This window comes from Arvicanthis niloticus, chromosome 27 (assembly GCF_011762505.2).
Source record: "Arvicanthis niloticus isolate mArvNil1 chromosome 27, mArvNil1.pat.X, whole genome shotgun sequence".
Lineage (NCBI taxonomy): Eukaryota > Metazoa > Chordata > Mammalia > Rodentia > Muridae > Arvicanthis > Arvicanthis niloticus.
The window spans coordinates 9,934,194-9,957,960 of NC_133435.1; the positions used below are offsets into that span (position 1 = coordinate 9,934,194).

The following is a 23,767-nucleotide window of genomic DNA, read 5'->3' on the forward strand; positions in this document are numbered from 1 at the left end:
GCTTATGGCCTGCCGCGCTTAATTTGGGTCGCCTGCAAGACCACCTTTTAAAAAAATAATAATAATTTTAAAATGCACAACCGCCTCCTCGCTCCAATAGGTCTCAGGTAGCCAGGTGTGCTAGCCACGGTGGGGTTTGAACCGTTAGGATTCAAGGTGAGCGGGCTCCAGGCCGGCCGGCCAGAGGAGCCCACTTGTCAGAATTGTTAAAGACCATCTTACAAAAAAAAAAAAAAAGGTTATATTTAATATACATGTACACGACTGCATTCCAGTTCACTCAGGCGTTTCGAGGTCAGCCCACGAGCCTGAGGCGTCTTAGCTACGAGGCCACGTTTGTTCTAGTGCCTGGCGGGGGTGAGGCGGGAAAACGCCCACTTTTACAGGGTTTCCCCAGCTACGAGCTGCGGCTTGTGGTTGCTGCCCTTTAAAGGTGCACCGCGTGTTAAAACACTTGATATCAAAGCCCGGAACACCCAGCGGAAGCAGGCGGGCCGGGATGGACCCTCGCGAAGACCCAGCCTCGTCCCTCCGGGTCCCTGGGGCCCGAACGGTCAGCGTCCAAATCTCGGGTACGCATGCGCGAGCGCAGGCACAGGCGCAGGCGCAGGCGCAGTCGCGCGCGACTGGTCTACAGTCCCGCCTCTCCCACGCGTTTCCGACAGTGCGTTGCGCGCCTGCTGACGTCACCGCGCGTCACCGTAACGTCCCCCTGGCCGCAGGGGCTTTTGGGAAGGCTGCGGGTCAACCGTCCGGCGTCTCAGCTTCCCGGCGCAGGAGGTCCGGCTCCGCGGTGAGTGCGGCTCCATTCGCAGGGCGGGCAAACGTGCCTCTCTACGGCTGGGCGGGCGAGCGGGCCTCCTTCGGCCCCGAAGTCCTTACACAGCCGGCGGTGTAAGGACTGTGCTCTCCGGGCCGTCCGTCCGACACCCGCTCACCGCCCCAGTCCTTGGGCTTGTACTACAGTTTTGTTTTCTTTTCCTTTCGGTTTATTTATTTTTTTTTTGAGTCAGCTCAGGCTAGTCTCGAAATTGCGGCAGTCCTCCTGCCTCAGCCTCCTAGGTGCTGGGATCACTGATGTGCGCCACCTCGGCTTTCTCTTCAGATGTTCTGCAGACTTTTAAGCGTTAAGCCCGAGCGGCATTTCTTTAATGCCTTTAGATCAAGACAGGTGTGCGGCAGGGAGATGACGGTTGTCACATCGGTTAGGGTGATGGGTTGCCATATCGGTTACTGCTTGCATCCAGTAGACATGTGAGACGTTTCGTTTCACTGGGAAAAGGTCTTCTCTTTCCAATGGACGTGTCGCCCCCCCTGCAGTGGGCATAGAGCAGTGTCGGATGGGTGGTTGCTGGAGTTGTAACACCTAGTTTAGTTAAGCCACACGTGTAGTAGTAGCCTTCTCCCAGGCCACTGATTTAACCGGCAATTGTAAATTTTTGGTTTTGAGATACTACCTGTGGTGGTTGCTTTGAAATTGTTAGGAAATGGTTGTCCTTCACGGATTGCCTTAATGAGCTCTTCCCAATGCATTTATCTTGGTCAGTTTAGTCCTGGCTAGTTCAAGTGCTCTGTGTGGCAGGAGCATCTCATCCTGGCTTGATCTTCCAAGTGTTGAGATTGAAATTGCAGGCATGTCCCAGGAATCTCAGGAAATATTTATATTTTAATATAAAATATCTATTACATATTATTTATTTTGTATTGTATTATTTATTTTGTGTATTATATATTTATGTGTATAAATATATGTTATATATTATACTTCACATTTGTATTATTCATTGTACATTTTAATTTGATGTTTTAATAGAATATAAAAAATACATATTTTTTTCTTGTGATTCTTGTGATTAAACCTAGGTCCTTTACCTGCAAGGCAAGTGTTCTAACGTGGAGCTATCTCAGTAGCCCTACAGACCATCTTTCCATTGTTCACGGGGGTCTTTTGTCTCCAGTGAAGTGCCAGATCAAAATATCTTTAAATCAGAAAATGAAAGGAGCCTGGTGGTAGTGTGGTCCTAGCACTTGGGAGGCTGAGGCAGGAGAATTCCAACAAGTTTTAACAGCAGTTTGGGTTACATTGACTTTCTAGCCAGCCTAGGTTACAGAATAAGACCCTGCCTCTTTAAAAAAAAAAAAAAAAAAATGTTCATGAAATATGGTACATTTTGTTTAATAGTAAATAAAAAAAGACATAAAATGAGCAAACTTGAAATTGGGGACCAATTTTTGACAAGTGGAAATGTCCATTTGTTTTCAGAGTTTTGCTTTTTAAACTACAAAGCTGCGCATTTTAAAGACAACCGTAAGCAGTACTTTGGGAATGCTTTTGCAGTGGTGTGTCTTGATTTAGACCCTTTCTAAGGAGACTGGTTGGGCGAGGAACTGCCGTAGTCGAGATGTATTATCTAGAGTGTGTCATTTTTAGACATTACTGAATAAATGGAAGAGGACAGTTCTGTGCAATTAATTTTCTGAAATATCTTTTTTTTTTTTATTTCAGATTTATACCTCTCAAGAGTCTTCATGTTCTCCCATGTTTCTCTAGAAATAAGCCCAGTCATGGAAATCTGAAAATTTTTATAAGAAGATGCAGTTTGCTTTGGGGTGTGCTTTTGTGTATGAATAGTTATATAAAATACTGAGTTTTCAAAAAGAAGGCTAGTGCAACAGAAAAGCTGTGGTAAAACAGGTTCTTAGGTATTTGTGATAACAGAAGAAAGCTATTTCTCAAATTGATTCATTCTTAATTATAACAGACTTATAGTGGGAATGGGCCTTAAACACAGGTGGACTTTATAAGATGCAGTCTAAGTTTGTGTACAAATACTGTCTATTGACCAGATGTATTAAAATGATAGACACATTATTAAGGGGGTGATAGATAAGATTTAACAGTGAGAGAGTAACAGTTTAAGCTTTAAGCTCAGTTCCTTTACCACGAGTCCTACAGTCTTCATAGAGCTGTGTTGCTTCCTCAGAAGTTAACTGCAGTTGATGTAACCCACTTTAGAGACTACTGTGATAATGAGCAGCTGTATGACTCTTAGGAAACACCAGATGCAGACTTCACTTCCTTCCATTTGGTAGGAAAAGTAGTTCTGATGTCATATTTTTAAGTCCTTATAAGGGAAAAGAGCTGAACCTGAATATATGTCTTAGTATCTAGGCTTCATAACTAGTAATGAGAAGTAAGTAATGGGTAAATAGCTCTCAGATTACCTAGAAGAGTTCATGTGACCCCAAAGAGTCTTGACTAGTGTCTTGGCATGTGAGACAGATTTGTCCTGTGTGAATGTCAGCTCACCAGTCCAATCAGAAGACAGTGAATCGATCCAGTTAGGTGCCTGCTATTTCATTTCTATCTGTGGTAAAGATCTAATGTGAAGTGGTGAGAAGCTTCATATGGAAGTTTAAGCTGTCAGAAATACTATTTTTATTCATGAACAAAACTGTCTCCCAGAGGTCCAAGGTACCTTTCACTCAAAAACTAAAAGTATAATGGAGAATAGCACAATCTTGTCAAATTGGACAAAAGAGAGTAAAGAAAAAATGAAGTATGACTTTTCGTGTGAACTCTACAGAATGTCCACATACTCGGCTTTTCCCAGGGGAGTTCCTGTCTCGGAAAGGAGTCTGGCTCGTGCTGGCTTTTATTATACAGGTGTGAATGACAAAGTCAAGTGCTTCTGCTGTGGCCTGATGTTGGATAACTGGAAACAAGGAGACAGTCCTGTTGAAAAGCACAGACAGTTCTATCCCAGCTGCAGCTTTGTACAGACTCTGCTTTCATCCAGTCTGCAGTCTCCATCTAAGAACATGTCTCCTGTAAAAAGTAGATTTGTACATTCGTCACCTCTGGACCAAGGTAGCATTCCCTCCAACCTGTCCTCAAACCCTCTTAATTCTAGAGCAGTGGAAGATTTCTCATCGAGGATGAATCCCTGCAGCTATGCCATGAGTACAGAAGAGGCCAGATTTCTTACTTACAGTATGTGGCCTTTAAGTTTTCTGTCACCAGCAGAGCTGGCCAGAGCTGGCTTCTATTACATAGGGCCTGGAGACAGGGTGGCCTGTTTTGCCTGTGGTGGGAAACTGAGCAACTGGGAGCCGAAGGATGATGCTATGTCAGAGCACCGGAGACATTTTCCCCACTGTCCATTTCTGGAAAATACTTCAGAAGCACAGAGGTTTAGTATATCAAATCTAAGTATGCAGACACACTCTGCTCGAATGAGGACGTTTCTGTACTGGCCATCTAGTGTTCCTGTTCAGCCTGAGCAGCTTGCAAGTGCTGGATTTTATTATGTGGATCGTAATGATGATGTCAAATGTTTTTGTTGTGATGGTGGCTTGAGATGTTGGGAACCCGGAGATGACCCCTGGATAGAACATGCCAAATGGTTTCCAAGGTAATTGGTTCTTTTTGTTTGTTTTCAAGACTGGGTTTCTCAGTATAGCCTTGGCTTTCCTGGAACTCACTATGTAGACCAGTCTTGACTTGAACTCAGAGAGATCTACCTGCTTCTGCCCCCTGAATGCTAGGATTAAAGGTTTGTACCACCACTGCCAGGCTTGATAATTGGTTCTTAAAAATGTTTAAAACTGATTATTATTGTGATATGGAGGATTGAACCCAGGGCCTCACATCTGGTCGACAAGTTCTCTTGCCTACATCTCTAACCTCTTAATTTTTATTACTGCTTACAATAAATTTAGGAGCACAGTTGTTAGTGAAATAAAATAAGAAATTTGTATTTGAAACTGATCAGCTATGTGAACTTGGACCTCATTTCTAAAATGAATGGGCTGTTAGGTGTTTTTATTTATTGTGTTAAAATACACATAAAGTGTACCAGTTTAGTCATCTAAAATGTATTCTTCTGTAGTGTAAACTACATGTGTACTGTTTTTTAGTCATCTCCAGAGTCTTTCTATGCTCTCAAACTGAAACTGTAACCTATACACTTGCAAGCACAACCCCTGGCACCTACTCTTCTGCTTGCTATATCTGAATTTGTCTACTCTAGGTACCACAACCACAACACATATGTGGAATCATACAGTAAAGAGAGCTTGGACCTGTGCATGCCTTCATGATAATGAGGAATTGTTGGACTCTTTGAGGGAATTACAGGGACCTTTAGTCATTTTTGTATGGTGCATGATGAACAGGAATTTCGATGTAACTATTTACATTATTAAAATATAAGTAGTTAAAAATTATATGATGGGGCAGGTAGTACACCCATGTCCTCATGCTTAATCTCTAATCTCAGCCACTGGGAGCAGAAGCATGCATTCTTTGTGAGCAAAGGCCAGCCTGGTCTACATAGCAAGTTCAGATAGCTAGGATTGCATAGTGAGACCCTGTCTCAAAAAAAAAAAAAAAAAAAAAAAAAAAAAAAAAAAAAAAATATCATGAAGAATCATCAGAAATTTTATATGTCAGATCCAGTGCAATGTTAACATTCAGGAGTCTGACACAAATTTGAAACCAACCTGGGTTACTTAGAGAGAACTGTCTCAAAAATCAAAGCACAAAAGATAGATTTTGACTCTTTTTTTTTTGTTGTTGTTGTTCTTGTCCTGAACACTGATATATTTAAGTTACTTAAAAAGTATTAATTTTGGCCAGATGTGGTAGTGCACCCTATAATTCTAGCAGTTTGGAGGTTGAAGCAGGAGTGTTCTAAGGTCAACGTTAGCTTGGGCCTGGGCCACATTGTGAATCCCAGACCAACTCAGCTAGGTGGCAAGACTGTCTGAAAAAATAATAAGCAAAAAAATTATTGGGCAGGAAAAAAACACGTACAAATCTGTACTGGAGGTCAAAGAACAGCTTTCCTTCCACCGTGTGGGTTTGGGGGATAAAATGCAGGTCATTAGGATTGTGGCAGGCACTTTTACATGCTGAGCCATCTTGAAGGTCTATAGAGTTTATTTTAAGCCTTCTGTTTAATGACATTTGGCAAGTCATTCCAGAATCACTTCGAGTTTGGTTTTTAAGAACATGTTTGGAAAACAAACCAACATGTCCTCCATAATATTGTGCTAGTATGAATTTAGTCTTCATTATTGAAAAAAAAAAATAGTATAGGAAAGCATGTTGCCTCCAGTCTGCCTTGTAGCATCCAAGAATTCTCAGATTAAAATGTCATAGACATTGGTGCTCTGGTAAAAGCTTAAGTTTGCTAATGTCTCAAGTTTGGATTGAAATGTCAGAATTTTAAATGATTTAATCATTTAAGTGGACTTATGTGTTATAATTTGAAGTCTGACTGTTATATCTAAAATATGAAAACATTTAAATTCTATTTAAGTTGTTATACTTTGTAAAACAAAATTCTCCACACTGTGTTTTAAATAGTTAACTAAGGGAACTAATGTTTTCTGTCAGTTCAGCTCTGAAGAGGTTTTAGCTGTGACTATTTTTGATCTCAGTAAAGACAAACTGTAACATGATGATCACTAGATTTTAGTACATACAGATTACTTATTTATCAAATAGTTAGGTGCCTCCTAAGCAGGATTTTAGGTGCCAAGGATTATAATCTTTTCTGAAGGAAGAGTGGAGAAGGAGCAAGTGTGCAGTAGTCAGGACTTAGTGTACTATATGTCTTTATTATTTTGCTGGTGTAGTTTTTGTTAACTTGACATAAACTGGGGTCACTTGGGAAGAGGGAACCTCTGTTGAAGAATTGCCTCCATCAGATCTTAAAGCAGTCTGTTATGTAAACTGGTAACTTGATTCCATTTGTACACAAAAACTCTGCCTCTGTCCTTTCCAACAGTGTATGGTTTTGATGTTATCTTTTTAACTTATGTCATTGTTTATTTTTCATATGATAGCTATAACTGCATACTGTCTTTAACAGGACAATTGTAACTAGAGTTACAGCTGCAGTTCCTTTCTGCACTGTGCTGGGGTAGTACTAACGATTGAATCTGGGCCCCAGTGTTTTCTTTTTAACCTTTGCATTAGAGTTGAATGATTTACATACTACCATTACAGTCTACAGTAGTCTGAAGGCGTTTACGTTACTTGTCTTCACCTGTAAATTTTTTACTTTCTTATGCTCTTGAGAGTTGCGTATTGTATTCTTTCATTATAAGCTTGCATTATCTGTCTTGTTCTCTTGAAACTCACTAAGCTCCCTGAAGATGAGTATTAATTGCATATCTGGCAGTATCTAAGTACCTTTCTCTTTCTTTTGAATTGGATCTTGGGAAATTATTTTGTTCCTTTATTGTTTTTTTTTTTTTTTTTTTTTAAAGTTTCTTCTAACTCTGCTTTTTAGATTTTGTGACTGTGTTGAGCAAAGACCTTTAACTGTGGGTAGGTGTTGGGCTGTGGGCATGGACTTGTTAAAGGATATAAACTCTGACTCCTTGAGAAGTCCACAGCTGCAGCAACTCTATTATCTGAAGTCATTGTCAGTGAGGATTTCTCAGTGTCCAGGGCAGCATCAAAGCATTTGGTGGCAAGGCTGAAAGACTTAATCTCCTTCTGTTGTGGAAAACATCCTGGCCAGGGACCTATATTGATTCCTATTCTGGCTCATGAGTGTTCTCACGATGGTGGGGCAGTAACAATGGTGTCTTGATATTTTAGAGCCTGAAGAGCGACCACAGAGCCGTGTGTGTGTGTGTGTGTGTGTGTGTGTGTGTGTGTGTGTGTGTGTGTAGAGGGGGGAGGGAGGGAGGGGGAGAGGGAAGGAGGGAGGGAGGGAGTTCGAGAGTGAGCACTAACTGCTGTTCTATGCTGCTGCCAGTGTCTAAGGTAAGGACACATTGAGTAGCCAGAGTGGATCCTGGAGCACTGGTGTGTGCAGAACAGTTGGAGGGCTGGGGCTAAAAGAGCACAGGAGCAGAGTGGATGTAGGGTGAGCGCTGGGATACAGAGCATGGCTTAGGAAGGAAGGTGATTCCTTTCTAAAGGAGAGGCATAACAGCATCTGTCTCCAGGGTTCCTCAGCAGTAGTAGTGGTGGGAACTGGCAGAGGAGGTTGTGAGCTCAGTGCCAGTACACACTAGAGAGACCTCAGGAAATCTACGATTATCTCAAGGCTGTTGACAGCTTCTTCTCGGTTTCTCACCAAAGCAGGCCCTTAGGGTCATGGTGGTGTCTATAGACTACTGATAGAAATACTCCTGTCCTCCTTTGAGCTCACATGTTTCTTTTTTTTTTTATTGGATATTTTATTTACATTTCAGATGCCATCCCCTTTTCCCATCCCCCCCCCAAGAAAACCCCTATCCCATGCCCCCTTTTCCTTTTTGCTTTTATACACTTTTTAAAAATGTTAATCAAAGACTTATAAGTTTGGTAATGCTCAATCAGAAGTGTAACCCAATACCCAACCTAGATATATCAACTATCTTTGACTGGTGGAGACACGTGAACATCTGCCTCCATATTCCCTTCCTCTCATTCTCTCTCTTTCTCTCATCACCTAGCTTCTCTCCTTCTTCTCCTCCTCTCCTTACTCCTTCTCTTCCTCTCAGTACTCCTCCCACCTTAGCTCCTCCTACATATCACCCTTCTTGTTAAAATAAAACTTTTCTCTCAAAATACAATTAGAACATAATTATGCCAATTTGTACCAATGAGGTACAAGATAGTCCTAATACCCAGTCCATCATTTTGTTGACTAACCAGAACCTCTGTCATCTCTCCTAACTAAAACACTTAGTTCTGAACCTGGCTTTTTCCTTGGCATTAGAATGAATGTCAGCTGAAAACCATCCACTCAAATATTTTCTCTCAAGGTAAATAGCCAGGATTGACTATGAGACTATAAGTTTTCAACCCCGTCAGAAATCCAGAATGGCTGAGTTAGCTAAAATTATGGGAAGCACATAAAAGCATAGCTTCTAAAACTTAGCCAATTTATAGAGACTGCTGAACACCTGGACTCTCCCTATACTACAAAACATTGGAGCATCTGATCTTCAGCCTTCTGGCCCAGGATCATCTGACAGACCTTAGTGCTGCAGAATTATTAAGGGCTGATTACTCTGTCTAGGCAGATATAATCAGTTGACTATTCTGCAAGTGTGTCCTTTTCTGGACAGTAATTTGTCTGTAGGTAGAAAGAGGCAATTTTTGCCTAGTGGCTGTCACCACACAACTGGAGTAACTCCAAAGATTGAGCTCACCTGTTTCTTGCTTTCTCTGTAAGCCTGTCCTCCCCAGTGGGTCTGCTGTGGCTCCTCTTCCCCACTTCCTTCTTTTTCTTTTTTTTTTTTTTTTTAAATGTGTGGTTTCCCACATTTTTTCTTCATTTTAGGTGAATTGGATTACTGAGTCCTCCCTGGGCTGTTTGTCTTGGTTTGTTACAGTGATTAGAAGACTGGTACCTCTCAGTTTGCCCTATAGCTGATAATTTCTTACAAACTCTCCTTTAATATGTGCTTTTATATTTGTTACTCCCACCGAATGACAGTGAAGACCATTACCCAAATTCTTTAGTCAAATTAAACAAGCTTTATTTTCTCAGGGTTATCTCCTTAAAGTGGGATTTGAAAAAACTTGAAAAACTATCATTGAACACAGAAGGTAGGGTTTATATAGTCAAAAAAGCAAAAACAACAGCAACAACAACAAGAAAACCCTGCACAACTAAAAGGTTTTCAAGAGTTGGGGAATTTCCAGAGGAATTTTGGTTACGTAGGAACTTGGCCGAACATTTTAAAATTATTTGGAAGAACATCTTATCAGGGTATATTCAACGTGTGACTCAAATGCCATACTTGGGAAACATGTTAAATTCCAGAAACAGGTTAAAGCAGGTCAACTTGAAATTTTCAGCAAAAGGAAATGAACTTGTTCTGACCTTATAGCAAAATGATTTCCATCCTTAAGATGGAGTCAGGCTGGTCTATCAGTATTTTCACTTCCTTAGGTTAATTTTTACTTATGTGTATGTGTCTGAATGTATTCCATGTGAGTGCAGGTTCCAGAGGAGAGCATAAAAATTCCTAGAGCTGGGGTTACAAGCAGCTGAGAGCCACTTCACATAGATGCTGGAAAACAACTCGGGTACCCTAGAAGAGCAGCAGGTGCTCCTAACCACTGAGCCATCTCCAAAATGCATTTTTTCATTTAACAGAGTCTTTTGAAGAGCAGATGTCTTTAATTTTGATGATGACATTTTTTATCAGTTTTATCTTTTATGGATTATGGTTTAATTAAAAATTCTGTTTTTTAATATTAAGTTCTGTGCTTCAGAATGCTAAGCAGAGACTCTGTATCTGAGCTCTACTATCAGGCTTTTTGCTTTATTTTAGATTTATTTTTTACCTTTTTAAATTATGTATGTGTCTGGGTTACTATTGCTGTGATGAAACACAGCAACTTAGGCCAAAGCAGATAAACAAGGATTTATTGGCTTATGCTTCCACTTCATAGTTTATTATAAAAGTCAGGGCAGGAACTCAAGCAGGCTAGAACATGGAAGCAGGAGCTGATTCAGAGGCCATGAGGAGTTCTACTTACTGGCTTGCTCCTATGACTAGCTTAGCCTGCTTTGTTATAGAACTTAGGACCACCAGCCCAGGGGTTTCCCCACTAATAACCTATTATTATTATTATTATTATTATTATTATTATTATTATGGGCCTCCTACACCAGTCACTAATTATAAAAAGTGCTTTACAACTGGATCTTATGGAGGCATTTTTCAATTGAGGCTCCCTCTTTTCAGATGATTTTAGCTTATGTCAAGTTGACATAAAACTCCATCATAGCATGTGACTGCATGTGGGAATGCGCACCAGAGTGTAGGTGCCCAAAAAGGCCAGAAGCATTGAGTCCCCTGTACCTCGAGGTTCAGAAGGTTGTGAGCTTCCTGCCATGGGTGCTGGAACTGATCTCTGCTTCTGTATTAACAGCAGCAAGTGCTCCTGAGCACCGGGCACTCTCTCCAGCCTTCTTATCTAGATAGAACATTCTGACATAAGGAAGGACAAAAGGACTTTTCTTGCATTTAAGGTTATGGTTCATCCTTAGTTTATTTTTTGTATGTAGCATAGATCAAGGTTTTGTGTTTTAAAAAGAATTTGCATGTGGAATCCAGATGTTTATCGGTTTTTCAAAAGGGAGTAAAACGGAAGATGTTACCTGAACTTCCTCCAAGAAGTCTTAGTAGGTTAAATATTTGAGAAACATTGTGGAGAATGTGGAGAAGTAACTTGATTATATGTTTCCTGGAGGGAGTATGGTGTATTGTACTTCAAGATAGGAGAGTGAACTCTGGACCAAGATTGCATATTACTATGTTATGAACAATGAAATGTTAATAGATAATGACTAATAGGTTTTGAAATTGTGTTAAGCATGAAAAAGACAATACCTGTAACATTGTGTTTCACATGCCAACTTTACCCCTTTCTAAGTGCAGACTTTTTCCCTTTTTTGTTGTATATGAGGAAGTCAGAAAAATAATGGTATGCACCATCACAATGAGATTGTAGTGTGTGACTGTTTGGATTCTGTTAGATTAAATGTCTATTGGGTTGTGATATAAACAGTTTTTTGTGAGGTATAATGAAGATGATTTGAAAGTCATTTCTCTAGAATAATAAGTTTATTTTTGATATGAAGTACTTAAAAATAGTTTTTGTTTCACATTTTAGGTGTGAGTTCTTGATACGGATGAAGGGTCAGGAGTTTGTTGATGAGATTCAAGCTAGATATCCTCATCTTCTTGAGCAGGTAAACTGATTTTAAAATTTACACGAGAGCTGGGGAGATGGCTCATTTGGTAAAGTGCTTACTATGCACTATGAAGCCCTGAACTCAGATCCCAGCACCACATACAAAGCTGGGTGTGGCAGCATGCATCAGTAATCCCAGGGTGTTGGAAACAGATAAAACCCTGGAGATCACTGGCCAGGTGGTCTGGCCAGATCATTCAGTGAGTTCCAGGTTGAATGAGACAGAGACCTTGTCTTAAAAATACACCTGTGTCTACCTTTGTCCTCCACAAGTGTGCACACATAGATGCACATACCCATGTGACCAGGTTAATATACTTTCTACAAATATAAACAAAAATATAGCATTGAACTATACTATGAAATAATAATTACAGAAATCTTAGAAGTGATATTATTTTTATTTCATTTACATAATTTTAAGGCAAAATTGGAGTTTATTAAATTTTTATAGCATTTTAAGCACTGTAGTTATGAACAAAATATTTAGGAAGAAAGATACACCTAGTTTGGGTGTGTGCTTAGAAGAGCTGGAGTTCAAGTCACCTGGCATGTAGCCACAGTAATGGCATCCCTGGCAGTTTTGTTGTTAGCTTGCTGTTCAGGGTTCTTTATAAATGTTGATTTTTACTTTTTTGAAAAATCTTAAGTCGTGCCACTTTACAGAGTTTTTTTTTTGTTTTGTTTTTAACAGTGTCTCTTTAGTCTCTTCTAGGGAAAACAAAAACAAAAAACAAAAACTTGGTAGGAATTAAGACCTTTGAAGAGTTATTCAAATGAAATACCACTTTTCAAGTGGAATGGGGTGGCACTAATGTGTCTTCCTGTTCTCTAAAATAGTGCTCCACTGGAGTTTTAACCTCGATGCAGATAAAAGTATACGCATAGCTTTATGATAATTATGATAAATATACTTTACTTTGTTTTTATGATAATTATCAAAAAAAGTAAAGTATATTTATCATATTTTATGATAATTATGATAAAAACAAAGTAAAGTATATGTGTGTGTTTATTTTAGAGTTTGGGGACAAGGTTTCTTGTCTGAGGCTTGCCTTGAACTCCTGATCTTCTTGCCTCAGACTCTTAAGTGCTGAAATTACAGGAGTGTGCTAGCATACCTGGAGTTTGCAAAAGGATACGAACATTTACTTAAATGTCTGTTTGCTTGGCTCTGGTGGCTTACTCCAGTAATCCTGTTACTTAGGAAAGCTTTGGCAGGAAGATTTCCGTGAGTGCTAGGCTAGCCTCAGCAGCAGAGTGAGATCCTATCTTAACAAGGCAAATCCCTGACTGTGCTGTTTAGACTATTTGAGATTTCTGATTTACCTGTCAAGTGTTCTCTTATTTCATAGCTGTTGTCCACTTCAGACACCCCAGAAGAAGAAAATGCTGATCCTCCAGGTAAGTATGAAATAGTTCAAATACAACTATGAATTTTTATGAAAATGTTAAGAATGAAAGTATATTAGCGAAAAGGGTGTTGGTACTTTTGAAGTCATGGGAGCAACTTTGGGATGTTAACTAGAAAATTTATGCTTTTACTGAGATTCACCACATTTATTATATATTATTATATAAAGAGCTGACGTATGAGCATATGAAGCTACAAGACACATGCAGAAAACAAATAGCTTGAAGCGTACCAAAGGAAAGCTTTACCTCCAGAAAGGAGAAGGTCACTGTGCCTAGCATGTATTAGAAGAGGCCAGTCTGTAGGTGATTGTTGGTGGAGCTGAAGATAGAATAGTGATTCAGTGCAGGGGTCTGCATGAGAGCTGACTTTGGCCAGATCTCAGTAGTTACATGTGTGTGATCTACCTGTGTTGTGGTTAAATAACTGTCACTCTATGTGCTGATCATATCAGAAGGGGAGTGCTGGTTCTGGTTCACCATTTGAAGAGAGGCATTGGCAGCTTTGCAGCTGATACAAAGAAAGATGACCAAGAGATATAAAAGTCATAGAAACCTTGACTCGAGTAGATAGGGACTTGGTCATGGAAACTGTGCTCCAGTGGGTAAGGCCCTGGGTCATGTGTAAGAGGAAGGAGTACCTGAGTATGTGGTAACTGCCTGTGTAAGGAACTGGACAGGGCGAAGTAGTAGGTAGCTGTTCTTATTCAGTGTTTATGTAGGCTAGAACCCAGAGCCTTGTGGATGCTCGGCACTCTGTGTCACACTGCACTATGCTATACATCTTGCTTTTGTTTTCCCATCTTCAGAATGATTGTTACACATTTTCTTTCTTTATAGATTGCTACTTTTAATTTATAAAATAATTTTTAAAAGAATGTATGAGAGATGCATGTATGGTGTATATTTAGACATGTGCCACAGTACACATGTAGAGATCAGAAGATAACTTCAGGAATCTGTTTTCTCTTAGTTTTATGTTGGTTCTGGGGATCAAATCCTGGCTTGCCTGGGAAGTGCTTTCTTGTCTGAGCCATCTGGACAGCATCATAGCTCTTCCCCCAGCTTTCCCCATTCATATGACAGCACAGAGAAAGTGGGAGAGTGAAGAGAACTTCTTTCTCTTAGAACCACTTATCTCAGTTCCTTTTTCTTCCCTCCTTAGTTTTCCCCCTCCTTTCTTTTCTTCAATCATTTTTGATACAGGGTCTCATAATATTCCCTGGGCTGGCTTTGAACTTTGGATCCTCTGGCGTTGGGCTCTGAGTGCTATATTACAGGTATAGGCCACCTCACCTGGCTTTGTACACTGGATTGTGTCCCCTCCTGCTAATTTGTAAATGTTGCTTTCATAATGACGAGAGTCACTGGAAACTGCCTGAGTAAGTCTTTCTTACCTGGTAGCTGGCATTTGACAGACACAGTTAATGTACTTTTGGCAACATCTCTGGGCACATCCTTAGCTGTCTCTGAACTTGGGATGCTACTGCTCCCCTCCTGCAGGGCAGGGATGATAAGCACACTGCACCACCCTGAGCTTTTGTCCTCAACACACTTGCTTTGGGTGGCTTCCCTGACTCTAGTCTTTCAGGTTTTTTCCTGTTCATTAGGATGATTTTGAATAGTTTCCTCTGCTAGCTCCTTTTTCATATTTCTAAGTGATAGACTACGAAATGAAGTGTACTTTATGCTCAGGTCAGATCCAGTCCAGGCTGGAATGTTCAGTTACCTGCGTAAATCTTAGAGGTGCTTCCATTTCTTTTTTAAAAGATTTATTTATTTATTTAATAATGTATGTGAGTACACTGTAGCTGTCATCAGACACACCAGAAGAGGGCATTGGATCCCATTACAGATAGTTGTGAGCCACCATGTGGTTGCTGGGAATTGAACTCAGGACCTCTGGAAGAGCAGTCAGTGCTCTTAACCACTGAGCCATCTCTCCAGCCCAAGTGCTTCCATTTCTGGCTCCAATAGCTGTCTCAGTAAATATGTCAAAACACTAGGTTTCCTCTGTTTCATTCTTGAAATGTTCTTCTCTGACCTTCCCGTCTCAGTTCATAACACCCAGCTACAGAACCAACGGGGCCATTTCCTGAGAAATCTGTTCTGCCTTCACAGCGTGTTCTGATACTTACTGTCTGTCTCTTAGTCCATGCTAGCCTGGTCTATCCTGTAGTTCTTCCTGATCCCAGGTTCCCGATCCTGAATCCATCTCTGCAGGATCACCAGTCCCCTTTGGAATAGCTCTCTGCTCAAGATGCTTCTACAGTATTCTGGCAAACTTAGGGTGATGTAGACACTCCTTACAAAGCTGTATACCATGGCTACTGTCCCTGCTGTCCGCCACCATCTTTATTTCTTGACTCTGTCAAGTTGAGGATCAAGCTGTCTTAGTATTTCTTCAGGCATACTTTTGACCACAGTTGCTCTCTACACACTTTGGTGTGTTTATTGTATCAGTTTCCAGTAGATGGCAGTAAAGTATCTTGGAAAAGTACAGCTGTAATGTCACAGAAGCACAGTATGAGCTTGCACTGGCCATGTTAACGGAAAATGCTTCCCTACGTGTCCCTCCGGCCTCCCAATTCCTGCATTTGTTACCTTATAGTTTCTTCTTCATACTCTCCATTCTGAATAACAGTACTTTTGCTTATTTGTGTTTTCATTACATCTTTATGCTGCCCATGCTTGTTTTCTCTGCCTCACTTATGGACCTGTTTAGACATTATTCATCATTCAAGTCTGATACATATCTATTGGTGTAACTCCAACCCAAGTGTTTCATGTGTGCTTAGCAAGAACTCATTACTATGCTAGGCCCCACACCCACACCTCATCTCTTTATGGGCGAGGGAGTAGATGCATGCATGTTTGCTGGAAATGGAATCCTCAATCATGCCAGGCAAGCCCTCCACCTAGGCCACACCCCCATTTTTAAATTCAATGTATTCTAAGCATTCTGTCATAGAGGTGTACCCCCATCTTAACCTTACTTCCTATTATTATTTATTTATCTATTTACTTATTTGTTTTTGAGGTAGTAGCTTGTTTAAATCTTGCTTATGAGTGTCAGGAAAGGACCTACTGAGCTTTACATTTGCCCTTCTTTCCTGCCTGAAGGTAATTTCTCATATGTATATTTTTGTGGTACATTGGTTTTAAAAAAATGATTGTATATTAGAATCTTTTGGGGAGATATTTAAAAACATTTGTCATATTTGTGTGTGTATGTATGTACATGAGAGAGACACACACAGAGACAGAGACATGGAGACACAGTTATTTTAAGTCAGTCCTCTCCTGTGGGTTTCAGGAATTGAACTTGGGTAGACTTGTGCAGCAAACATTTATCCATGCGCCATCTTGCCTATCTGATTTTTGAGGAAGAAACTATTTATAGTGTATGTGTGGGTGCACATGCTACATGCTACAGTGTGTGTGGAGGTTAAGAGGTACCTTTGGGCACTTGAGAGATACTCAACAGTTCTAAGTACTGGGTGCTCTTCCAGAGGACCTAGGTTCAGTGCCCAGCACCTACATGGCAGCTCACAACTGTCTGTGGATCTAGTTCCAGGGGATCCGACACTTACACAGACACACATGCAGCCAAAACACCAGTGCCATAAAAGCAAATAAACTATTTTTTTTTTTTTAAAAAAGAGGACAACTTTGGGAATTAGTTCTCTTCTCCCCCCCTTATGGATCCTGTGAATTGAACTTAGGCTGTCAGGCTTAGCAGCAAGTGGCTTTACCACTGAGCCATCCCACAGCACTGTTGGGATTGTTTTAACAGTCAGATTCCTAAGCAGATTGCCAAGAGGTTTTTTTTTTTTTGTTTTTTTTTTTGTTTTTTGTTGTTGTTGTTGTTTTTTGTTTGTTTTTTTATGTCTAGGATGTATGTACTGTAGGAAGTAATATTTTAGATGCATGGTATACTAATTATTCAAAATTCAAATAGTATTGAAGTTAATTTAATTGATGCATATGATGTGTCTCCCTTACCACGATATGAAAAATAAAGGTGCCACAGGCATTGTTTTCCATAGTTATAAATCTGTCAAGTTTAATATTAGCAAATTTGTTTACAAATAGTCGTGCATTTTGGCCCTGGAGAAAGTTCAGAAGATGTTGTCATGATGAGCACGCCTGTGGTTAAAGCAGCCTTGGAAATGGGCTTTAGTAGGAGCCTGGTGAGACAGACGGTTCAGCGTCAGATCCTGGCCACTGGTGAAAACTACAGGACAGTCAATGATATTGTCTCAGCACTTCTGAATGCTGAAGATGAGAGAAGAGAAGAGGAGAAGGAAAGACAGACTGAAGAGACGGCATCAGGTATTGGTGTTGGTGCCACAGGTTTTCAGTTATGTGTTATGTGCAGCATTGCTTCACACCCGTAAATGGCTGCTAACGCCCTCTGCCCCAGACATTTCTAAACTCTCTTTTTGCCAAGCTCAGGCTAGCTTCCATTTCGGTCTGTAGCTAGTGCTGTCCTTGAACTCCCCTCAGATCAGGAAACAGGTATATATAGCAGGGGGGCACATGAGCATTAAGTGGCTAGACTTGCCTAGGAGCCAAGCAGAGTCCATTGTGACTTGTAGGTTAAGCTCTTGAGCTCTGTAGTTCTATAGAAGGCATGAAGTCTCAGAAGGAACACTGCTCTAGGCTGAAGATGTAGCTTGATTGATGGGTCCTTTGGCATTCACAAACCCTGAGTTTCATCATCAGCACTATGTAAACTGGGCATAGTGGTTTATGTCTGTAATTGCAGCACTTGGAATGGAGGTAGAGTCAGGATCAGGGCTATCGTGGATACGTGTGGAACCTGGATACATTAGGTCCTATCTGCATAAATAACAAGCCCCCCTCCCCCCCCCCAAAAAAAACCAAAACCAACTAGTTTAGGATTCTAGGGAAAGAGAATAAAAGAGGGTACATGTTTTACTACTCTTAAAAGTTTTCTGTTGTTCTCAACAAATTTGATGGCAAGTGGCTGAGTCTATCATTGTGTAGACTTGAGAATGTTTGTATGAGCTGTGTGATACATCTGAGTTTAATCAGGAAGATTAACATGACAGCATTGACGTGCAATCAAGTAATTTCAAAGAAGTCCTTCAAGCTCAGTTTAGTGCATAATTTGTGCATAGGGTTGGTTGGGTGTAAGTTTGGGGCATTTGCAATTTAATGAAACTTTTTTCTTGCTTGTTTTTAAATGAAGGTGACTTGTCGCTGATTCGGAAGAATAGAATGGCCCTCTTTCAGCAGTTGACGAGTGTCCTTCCTATCCTGGATAATCTTCTTGAAGCCAGTGTAATTACAAAACAGGAACATGATATTATCAGACAGAAAACACAGATACCCTTACAAGCAAGAGAGCTTATTGACACCATTTTAGTCAAGGGAAATGCTGCAGCCAACATCTTCAAAAACTCTCTGAAGGAAATTGATTCCACATTATATGAAAACTTATTTGGTGAGTTTGTTGAGAAAATTATTTAGAAACCTAGATAGGGTTTTATTCATTTCTCTGTTGAGCAAGCAGAATAAATCTAGTTTTAAAAATTGTAATCTTGCCGGGCGGTGGTGTCGCACGCCTTTAATCCCAGCACTTGGGAGGCAGAGGCAGGTGGATTTCTGAGTTCGAGGCTAGCCTGGTCTACAGAGTGAGTTCCAGGACAGCCAGGGCTACACAGAGAAACCTTGTCTTGAAAAACCAAAAAAAAAAAATGTAATCTTGGGCTGGAGAGATGATTCAGCAGTTAAGAACACTGACTGCTCTGCTAGAGGTCCTGAATTCAATTCTCATATCCACACAGTGGCTCACAACTATCTGTAATAGGATCTGATGCCCTCTTCTGATGTGTCTGAAGACAGCTGCAGTGTACTCATATACATAAAATAAATCTTTTTTTAAAAAAAATTGTAATCTTTACATTTTACCGATGTCAAAAAAACAAAACAAAAACAACAAAAAAAAAGCTGATGTATTTTATGGTCTAGATAGTATTCTTTGTAATATATAGCAAAAGAATCTATCTAAAAATATTAGGTTAAAATAGTTTTGTATTGATAGAGTGATGCTTTTTGTATGTTTTTTTCTTCAGTGGAAAAGAATATGAAGTATGTTCCAACAGAAGACGTTTCAGGTAAAACAGAGTTAATACTTAAGCATTATTTCTGTTACTTTTTAGAAGCTGAATTTCACTAAAGCTCTTTTCTCAGGCTTGTCATTGGAAGAACAGTTGCGGAGATTACAAGAAGAACGAACTTGCAAAGTGTGTATGGACAGAGAAGTTTCTATCGTGTTCATTCCTTGTGGTCATCTGGTAGTCTGCCAAGAATGTGCCCCTTCCCTGAGAAAGTGCCCCATCTGCAGGGGGACAATCAAGGGGACTGTGCGCACATTTCTCTCATGAGTGAAGAATGGACTGAAAAGTATTGTTGGACATCAGAAGTTGTCTGAACAAAGAGTGAACTACTGATTCAGCTATTCAGCAGAATATTCATGTTCTACTCTTTCTCAAGATAAGTAATCTTGCTTTATGAAAGTATTGTATATTTAATCTTAGTCTGTAGCAAGGGAAGGTCTTTGTTGGTGAGCTACAGGAGTGTATATGTCCTAGAGCAGGAGTGGGGATGCTTGCTGTATGTCCTTCAGGACTTCCTGGATTTGGAATTTGTGAAAGCTTTGGATTCAGGTGATGTGGAATTCAGAAGTCCTGAAACCAATGGCCTTGGCACTCAGCAGTTACGGTGCCCTGTGCTTCTTGGTGCTTTTCCCTTGTGGAAAGTAAGGATTTTTTTCTATTATTGGTAAATAATATATTGTGAGAAACATACTAAAGTGTTTTTTTTTTTTAAAGGCTTGTTGTCGCTTCTCTATCCAACTAGCAGACAGGAACAACGCAACGCGGAGTTCTCTCAAAGCAGTTTATTCAGGAACCCTTTACAACATCTCTCAGGAAGCCTCTGATTCCAGTTGCGTTCGCTTTTTTATCCCCAAGCTGTCCCCCATATAGTGCCTGCCACGTGGGGTAGTTTCATTGGTACACGTCAAGTGGCCTGATAATGCGTAGCATCAAGACTGCTGTGGCTCTTTGTGGGGTGTATAAGGAAGTCAGGTGCTAGTCATAAGACTTGGCAGTAGTCCCAGGCGCCATCTTAGCTGGCCGCCAAACCTGCTCCTCACAATTCCCCCTTATTAAATTTTGGCAGAGAGAATGCCTGTCTTAGGTTGCCCCTTGCAAGCAACGCTCCTTACCTGTTATGGGGAGTCAAACAGCTTTGGTTCGGTCCTTGTCTTAGGTTGGTAGCTTGCCCAAGGAGTCTTACCCATCATTGACTACTTCTCTAGCATGCCAAGCCACACTTGAGGAGATTGTCCCATCTCCACTGCTACAAACGCTTGTACTATCAAGGCCTGATTCTCATTATGTCGGGCTCTCATTTTACACATGCACCAAAAGGCAAGGCAACTAACGAGGATCAGACACATAGCTACCCCTCCCGATTCCCGCCCACTCTTTAATGTGGGACATTGCTTGAAGAATCCAGCTGGTAAATACGGAGGCCAAGGAAGTATCCACTCTGGTAGAATTGATGTGAATGATGGATTGTCTCAGCTCCCTCAGCATCCTGTCAAAATCTCGTGACCAGTTTGCTACAAGATACTGAGAAAGACCTTGGGAGAGATTACTGGCATGACTCGCATTCTGAAATGAGATGGAGGTAATGCACAGGCCTGTGTATTTCCACATGCAGCCCAGCTGGGCTAATTCCATTAATATATCCACTTGTTCCTGAACAAGATCAACTCTCTGATTAAGTAAGAGAATGCCCGCCTTCAAATGACTATATTTCCTTGCATATCCAAAGCCTCTGCAACTGCTGCAGACATACTATTAAAGGCAGCCGCTGGTTGAACAGTTGTAGTTAATGAAATGGTAGCAGCCATGGCGGCAGCAGCTGAAACAGCAATGGCTGCAATTATGGCTGCTGTTATGCCAAAATCTCTTTTAGTTCTAAATAAGGTCATTACAGAAGGAGCCTCTACGGGCTGTTGCGGTAAATCTCCGACCCATTAAAGTCCAGTCAAGGAAGACACAACTTAATTAATTACAAATGTATGCTGCACGCCTAGATTGGGCAGATTTACCATTGAACTACTCTATTCCCCAGCTATGAGATCTCTTATAACTTGCAGTTTTCTAGGTCATGATCTTCTTCATCTTCAGTCCTTTTCCCCAACTGCCAACTTCTCCAACCGCTCTTCTGACTCCTCCCCTCCCTCTGGCTCCTCCCACTCCTACTGCCCAATCACTGGCTCTAGCCCTTATTTCCTTTATTTAACAAATTTGATTGGACAGAAAGTTCACAAGATTCACTCCTCCTTCGCAGCCCCTCCCAGAAGTGGAATTACCATGACAAGAGGCTAGGGCTATCCACAGCAACGGGCCATGGAATATATTGAGGTATATGGGCAATCAGAGAAAAATGATATGCAGAAGCATTCCAACATAATGAATAAAAACAACTATTATCATAGGGATTGCTTGCCGCAGTCTGAGTGGGGTTTTGATATGTCCAATTATATCCTGCAAAGGTTGCATTATGGATGCCCCTATATAAAGGGAAAATGTAAAGACATTTCTCACTACCCACCCTGCTTTGCGTGCTTGACATCCTGTCCATGGTGGTATAACATCTCTGCATCCCTTGCAAAAGGGAGCCCATTTAGGCTGAGCAGGTACGCTCCCATTGCCCTTTGGCACACGAGCAGGCCACACTCCTTGTATCCATGTTGCATTCACTTTTGTCCCATCATTAAGGGGCAAATCAAACCAAGCTACTGTCTATATAATTGAATACATGAACTATCTTGAGAAGTTTTTTTTTACTAATTGAAAGCATAAAACACCTCGTACGGCTAAATTAAATTCTTCACTCACTGGGGCTAAATCCACATCAAACGGCAAGTATGGCAATTGCAAGGAAACATTACTGGAAAAAGTCTAGGAAAAACCTGGGCAAAATGCATAATAGGTAATGGCTTTGGAAACACAGACAAAATACCCCATCGCAAATCAGTGCTCCGTATCAGTGGCGGCATCCACATCAGCACAGGCAACATCACCAGTAGCCTCATCTTGATCTTCTGATTGCACCACTCTGGTTAGTCTTTCCAGAACCCAAATCAGTTGTTTTTGATCCTGAGGGAACACAAAAACAGAACCTCTCGCCCACACCAACACTGGATCCGCCCACACCAACACTGGATCCGGACCATTCCATCTGCCTGTTAACACATCCTTCCACATGACCAAACTTTTTTCGTTGAATCTGGGTTGGCATGTCTATCAGCCACAGAACACCCGTGGTGCTTGTCTTCATTTACAAATTTAAAGTAAAAAGGGCTATGGCTAATCTCTCTCTAGGTGCTCGGCCAGAGGCTATTCCCCTTCTTTGTTTAATAAGGCATGCCTTCAGGGTATGATGAGCTCATTCTAAGATGTCTTGTCCTTGAGGATTATAGGACAAACCATGATTAAGGTGAACCCCCATAACTCTGCAAAATTGCATAAATGAAGCAGAAATATATGCTGGGCCATTATCAGTTTTTAAGCTCTTTACCATTCCCCAGGCTCCCCAGGCTTCAAAACAATGAGCAATAACATGGCGTGCCTTTTCCCCTGAATGCAGGGAGGCAAATAGAATTCCAGAAGTGGTATCTATAGAAACATGAATATATTTTAATTTTCCAAATTCAGAAAAATGAGTAACATCCATTTGCTAAAGATGTAAAGGGCGCAAGCCCTGGGGATTAACCCCCACACTAATCTGGGGTAACAAAGGAGCACAAGCTTGACAAGATTTAACTATCTCTAGCTTCAGCATGAGTAATTCTGAAACCAGAGGACAGAGTTTTTGAATTAACATGAAATTGGTTATGGAAGCTATGGGTCAGAGCCACTGCATCATGGATCAAAAATCCAAGAGAGGCCCTGGAAGCTTTGTCCACAATATCATTCCCTTCTGCCAATGGCCTGGGCAAGCCTGTATGCGTGCGAATATGTTGAACAAAAAGGGCGAATCTCTATCCCATAAAAGCTTCTGCAATTGAACAAGCAATTCTCCAATGGTGGATTTTAAATTTATTTTTCCCACAATTTCCAAGCATTTAAGAATATTAACTACATATAAGCTATCTGAAATTAAATTAAAGGAACAAGGGAAAGTTTCAAACACTTTAATCACAATCTGCAACTCAATAACTTGTGGAGACGCAGGAGAAAACTGAATAGTCACAGGTGAGGATCCAGCAACCATATAGGCTCCGCATCCGGTCTTAGAGCCATCTGTAAAGATGGTGGGACATCCTGTTAAAGGCTCCTTGCGGGTAACTCGAGGAAAGATCACAGGATGAGCACTAACCAATTGCAACAAAGGATCTTTTGGAAAATGGTTATCTATGGGAACATCAAAGGCACATCTCACTCTCCCAATCATCCACTGCAGCGGCTAAAACTTCAAGCCGAATAGATGCATAGGGAACAATCAAAGATCTAGGCTGAACACATTGACAAATCCCTAGCATTGCTAATTGAGCCACTACAGTAGGATAATGAGTTA

At 40.9% G+C, this 23,767-nt stretch overlaps 1 protein-coding gene across 1 annotated transcript; it reads left to right on the forward strand.

Moving 5' to 3' along the window:
• The first annotated feature begins 684 nt into the window (after positions 1 to 684).
• Positions 685 to 20,000, forward strand: LOC143439697 (baculoviral IAP repeat-containing protein 2). The gene is made up of 8 exons (XM_076926127.1): positions 685 to 793; positions 2,507 to 4,415; positions 11,645 to 11,723; positions 13,081 to 13,129; positions 17,234 to 17,473; positions 18,357 to 18,611; positions 19,243 to 19,284; positions 19,361 to 20,000. The coding sequence occupies exons 2-8, from the start codon at positions 3,505 to 3,507 to the stop codon at positions 19,552 to 19,554; spliced, it is 1,770 nt and encodes a 589-aa protein (XP_076782242.1). The 5' UTR covers positions 685 to 793; positions 2,507 to 3,504; the 3' UTR covers positions 19,555 to 20,000.
• The last annotated feature ends 3,767 nt before the right edge of the window (positions 20,001 to 23,767 follow it).